General features: G+C 33.1%; 1 protein-coding gene across 1 annotated transcript in view; it reads left to right on the forward strand.

Moving 5' to 3' along the window:
* The window catches only part of LOC107610267 (DNA damage-repair/toleration protein DRT100), a gene marked incomplete in the record, with an annotated part of 1,575 nt that continues 1,317 nt past the window's right edge, over positions 6,028-6,285 (forward strand). The window contains 1 exon segment of the mRNA XM_021108561.1: positions 6,028-6,285. Within this exon segment, the coding sequence (XP_020964220.1) occupies positions 6,142-6,285 (144 nt within the window).

Below are 6,285 nucleotides of genomic sequence, written 5' to 3' on the forward strand. Positions count from 1 at the left end.
TAAATTAGGCTAAATTATTTAATACAACACATATTCATATTTTAACTATTTTTTTCGTTACATTTTGACGGGAGTAATCATAAAAAAAATATTGTGATAAGTATAGATGGATGTCCATTTAATGCATTGTGACTTTTTTCACAATGTTGGGAGGCTAAGCTTTTTCAATAGAAAAGTTCAGTTCTTTAAGGAATACTAAACTTTATGAAGTCTTGAAAAAGAATTCTTTGTACGTGTATAAATAGTAGTAAGATTTGAGACATATTACACACAACTAATAATAATAAAACATTCTTCACTCTCTCTATTATACTATTCTCTTTCTCTTATATTCTTTACTATAATATTAGTAAATACATCAATTATATTGTGATAATAATTGTGGTAGATATTATTATTAGGGTTATATAATTATACCTTTTATTTTATATTTGTTATCTCTTCTTTATTTATTTATTTTACAACACGTTATCAGAAAGAATAAAGCCAAAGCCATGATTTTTCTTCGTCGTCATCTTGACGAAGGATTGAAAAATGAATATCTCACATTAAAAGATCCTGCAGATCTTTGGAAAGAGCTTGAAGAAAGGTATAATCATAAAAAAACAGTAATACTTCCTCAAGCTCGATATGAATGGACGCACTTATGTCTGCAGGATTTTAAATCCATAAATGAATATAATTTTGCAATGTTTCGAATCACCTCACGAATGAAATTATGTGGAAAAAAGATAACTGATCATGATATGTTGGAGAAAACTTTCTCAACCTTCCATGCCTCGAATGTGCTCCTACAGCAGCAGTATCGAGAAAAATGGTTTAAAAAATATTCTGAGTTAATTTCTTATCTTCTTGTTGCTGAACGCAACAATGAGGTGCTCTTAAAGAATCACGAAGCGCGCCCAGCTGGCGCCGCCCCATTTCCTGAAGTAAATGTGGCAAATCATTACCCCAGAAGAGGTAGATGGCAAGGTTTTAGTAACAAGAAAAATTATGGAAGGAAAAAGAATTATGTTCAAAAGAGAGGATCTCACCGGAAGTGGGATAAAGAAAGAAATTTTGGGCAAAATAAATCAACAGAGGATAAGTGTTTTCGTTGTGGTGGAAAGGACCATTGGTCACGTACATGTCGTACCCCAAGGCACCTAGTTGATCTTTATCAAGCATCTTTGAAAAAAGACGATAAAGGAAAGGAAACGAATTTTGTTTCAAATGATGCTGAAAATTCCACTACTCATTATGATGTGTCAGATTTCTTTGAGGATCCTGAAAGAAATATTAGTCATTTGATTAATGATGGAATAGTTTAATATATGAGATTGTTAAGTATCCATGTAAATAAATAATGTAAAAAACTTATTGTTAAGTTTTATTTTATATGTATTTAAGTTTCAAATATGATGTATATAAATAATGAAATATTAATGTTTATAAATTTTGAAATCATTAAATGTGTCAAGTTTTAAAATAAAAATTTAGTATATGACATTATTTTTATGTACAGTGTTTCTTAAAAAAATAATTTCAATTAAGAATTCAATTTGACTGTGCATGTATTACTACTCATTTTATTATTATTATTTGTCTTTGAAAAAAATGGCAAGGATATATAATGAAGATGTATGCCTTGCGGATAGTGCAAGTTTGCACACCATTCTCAAAAGTGATATATATTTTACCCATCTTGTGCCAAAAGAGGAATATGTTAATACTATTATTGGCTCAGGCAATGTGATAGAAGGCTCCGGAAGAGCTATAATTTTGTTTCCTGGAGGAACAAAATTTATAATAAATAATACACTATTATCTACCAAGTTCCTGAGGAACTTGTTGAGTTTCAAAGATATTCGCCGAAATGGATATCATGTTGAGACAATGAATGAGAGAAATCATGAGTATTTATGTATCACAACTCATGATTCAAATAAAAAAGTTATATTAGAAAAATTACCCTCACTTTCATTTGAATTGTATTATACCAAAATTAGTGCAATTGAATCACATGTCATTGTAAATCAGAAGTTTACTAACCCAAATGAATTCATAACTTGGCATGATAGATTGGGTTATCTGGGAACAACTATGATGAGGAGAATTATTAAAAACTCCCATCGACATTTACTAAAGAACCAGAAGACTCTTAAAACTAGTGAATTTTGTTGTGCTGCATGTTCTCAATGGAAGTTAATTTTAAGGCCATCACTAGTAAAGATTGGATTTGAGTCCCCTAAATTCTTAGAAAGAATTCAAGGTGATATATGTGGACCTATTCATCCACCATATGGATCTTTTAGATATTTTATGGTCCTGATAGACGTCTCTTCGAGATGGTCACATGTGTGCTTATTATCTTCTCGCAACCTGGCGTTTGCGAGATTATTGGCTCAAATTATTTGATTAAAAGCACAATTTCCAGAAAATCCAATCAAAGCAATTCGTCTTGATAATGCTGGTGAATTTACTTCCCAAGCTTTTGATGCTTATTGTATGGCTAATGGAATAAGTGTTGAACATCCAGTAGCTTATGTTCACACACAAAATGGATTAGCAGAATCACTTATTAAGCGCCTCCAATTAATTGCTAGACCCTTACTTATGAGAACAAATCTTCCAACCTCGGTTTGGGGCATGCTATTTTACATGCCGCAGCACTTATTCGATTGAGGCCAACGAGTTACCATCAGTTCTCTCCTATGCAATTAGCTTTTGGCTAGCAGCCAAATGTTTTCCATTTAAGAATATTTGGGTGTGCGATATATGTTCCCATTGCACCATCTAATCGCACCAAAATGGGACCCCAAATAAAATTGGGGATATATGTTGGATATGATTCTCCCTCTATAGTGAGGTATCTTGAGATACAAACTGGAGATGTATTTAAAGTCCGATTTGCGGATTGTCATTTTAATGAATCAAAATTTCCAACATTAGGGGGAGAGAATAAGCTTCCTAAAAAGGAACTTAATTGGAATGCATCATCCTTGATGCATTTAGATCCTTGATCAGGGCAATGTGAACTAGAAGTTCAAAAGATTATACATTTGCAAAGAATAGCAAATGAATTGGCTGATACATTTTCCGATACAAAGAGGATAACCAAATCTTATATACCAGCGAAAAATGCCCCAATTTGATTTGATGTCTCAGTTGGACAAATTGCCACAGAAGCAAATACACGCCAGAAGCGTGGTAGACCTGTCGGTTCCAAAGACAAAAATCCTCGAAAGAAAAAAGAGGTAAATATTATTCCTGTTGAAAAAGACATAGTAAAGACACCTGCAGTTGTCCAAAATTTTGAAAAGATTTTATATGGATAAGTCACATCCCTTGAGTACGCCAATAATCGTAAGATCTTTGGATGTGGAAAAAGATCAATTCCGTCCTAAAGAAGAAACTGAAGATATCCTTGGTCTTGAAGTACCATATCTTAGTGCCATTGGAGCGCTAATATATCTTGCTAATAATACACGACCCGATATATCATTTGTTGTGAATTTACTAGCAAGATATAGTTCCTCTCCAACCAGAAGACATTGGAGTGGAGTCAAACAAATCTTTCAATATCTTCATGGAACGGTTGATATGAGATTGTTTTATTCCTATGGATCCAAGTCACAATTAGTTGGCTATGCAGATGCTGGATACTTGTCTGATCTACATAAAGGGAGATCTTAAACAGGATACCTATTCACATATGGTGGTACATCTATATCATGGAGATCCACGAAATAGACGATTGCAGCAACATCCTCTAATCATGCTGAAATACTAGCGATACATGAAGCTAGTCGCGAGTGTTTTTGGCTGAGGAGTTTGATCCAATATATTCTGTCATCATGTGGACTGATTGATCATAAGATAGCTCCAACTATCCTGTTTGAAGATAATACAGCATGGATTGCTCAACTTAAAGGCGGATATATCAAAGGTGATAGAACAAAGCATATTTTTCCCAAATTTTTCTTTATTCATGATCTTCAAAATCAAGGGACAATTGATGTCCAACAGATTCGCTCAAGTGACAATCTAGCAGATTTATTTACAAAGTCACTCGCAAAATCCTCCTTTGAAAGATTTGTACATGAGATTGGGATGCGCCGATTTCGAGATATTAAATGATGTCGACAACAAGGGGAGACTGTACTCTTTTTCCCTTGATCAGGTTTTTTTCTATTGGGTTTTTCTTGACAAGGTTTTTAATGAGGCAGTCTCCATCACCAAAGGATATTGTACTCTTTTTCCTTCACCAAGATTTTTTTCCAGTGGGTTTTTCTTTAGTAAAGTTTTAACGAGGCAATAATCCTAAATGGTCATCTAAGGGAGAGTGTTATGATAAACATGGGTGGATGCCTATTTAATGCATTGTGACTTTCTTCACAATGTTGGGTGGCTAAGCTTTTCCAATAGAAAAGTTCAGTTCTTTAAGGAAGACTAATATTTATGAAGCCTTTGAAAAGGAATTATTTGTACGTGTATAAATAGTAGTAAAATCTAAGACATATTACACACAACTAATAATAATAAAGCATTCTTCACTCTCTTATATTCTTTACTACAGTATTAGTAAATACATCAATTATATTGCGATAATAATTGTGATAGATATTACTATTAGGGTTATATAATTATACCTTTTATTTTATATTTGTTATCTCTTCCTTATTTATTTATTTTACAAAAAAAAAATAGTATTATAGATATTCTATCTTTCTTATTGATTTATATTAAGAAGGAAAAATACAAATGATAGAGAGAGTGATGATAAAATATAATGGGATGAAGAAAAAAGATACGATATGATCGGATATATATTATTGTCCTTTTCGGACAGCTTGATCATATATATCAACATGACCCATATGCAAGATCTTCATGCAATGCAATGCAAAAACAAGTGGGTCATTTCTCATTGTGACCACAACCACAATGAAGCAATTGAATTCATTAACAAGGGTCCTCCATTTTAGTTTATGCATATCCAGATTATTCTGGCACGGTACTTATCCTACTGGCTACGGCTAATAAAGACTTGAATCAAGTACATTTAATTGATTACTATGGAATTAAACTTAACTCCGATCCAAATTAAAGTTGGGGGGGACAAAGATTTAGGTATTTGTGGGGTTAGTTTTGATTGTACCATACTATATACTATTAATACTCATGAATCCATATTGGAGTATGACATGGTCCTAACTTCATTACTACCTTAATAGCAAGAACCCGAAACCACAAAATTTCATGAACCCTTTCCCAACTCACATGTATGTGACATCTTCTCTATCTCTATTATTTAAGCACGCCCTACAGGAATTGGAAATGTGATTGCTATATAAGAACGAACAATATATAATTAACTACTCCATAGTTAAATGAGACATTGGTCAATTTGAAGGATCTTAATCTAATAGTAATAATAATACCTACGCATACATGTAATAACTAGAAGACAATAAGTTGATAATATTTATTTATATTTAGGTCTGGAAATTTCATCTAATTGCATGTGAATGAATGTATCCAATTCAAAACCCTCAATAATCTGTGTACCTGTCACACCCTTATATTAGACACAGGTGCCCAAACTTATCCTCACTCCCATGTTCCTTTGCCTTGGTTAGACACACAGCTACCCCAAACCAATCCTCACTCCCATGTCCCATGTTCCTATGTTCTCACTAACTATGCATTTTATCATATAATAGCGATAAACAATAATAATTCAAAAGAAGTTATTTGTATACAAGTAATGCTTATTGTAGTTAATATATTTTAATAATGTAGATGTGGAATTCAACTAGTTATATCTTTATATAAAAAATACCAAAGATATTAAATTAAATAATTTAGTTAAATATATTAAATTATTTAATAATTTTTATATATAGATAAACATGCATATAATGAATATTTAAAGTTAAATAATGTGGTTGAAACTAATGATAATAGTTGACTAAACAGGCAAAGACTTCCCTGGATAGAAGCTGAGGTAGGGGGGCAAAATCGTAATAAAACAAAAGGCAACAGTATAAATTACGTTGTCAGAGATGCCCCATACTGCCATGCACATTTTTTTCATTTCACTTGATAACTTCTTAAACAGCGTTTTCTTCCGCCAAAACTAATAAAATTTCCACCGCAATGGGCGGCGTTTCTTGTACACGACAGACTACGCCAGCAGCTGCAGCATTAGCTGTAGTACTGCTCGTCATGTGCTCCACCGTCAGTTCGTGTCCGCCGTCGGACAGGGCGGCGCTGCTGGCTTTCAAGGCCGCTCTCCACGAG

The sequence above is a fragment of the Arachis ipaensis genome, chromosome B08 (assembly GCF_000816755.2).
Source record: "Arachis ipaensis cultivar K30076 chromosome B08, Araip1.1, whole genome shotgun sequence".
Taxonomy (NCBI): domain Eukaryota; kingdom Viridiplantae; phylum Streptophyta; class Magnoliopsida; order Fabales; family Fabaceae; genus Arachis; species Arachis ipaensis.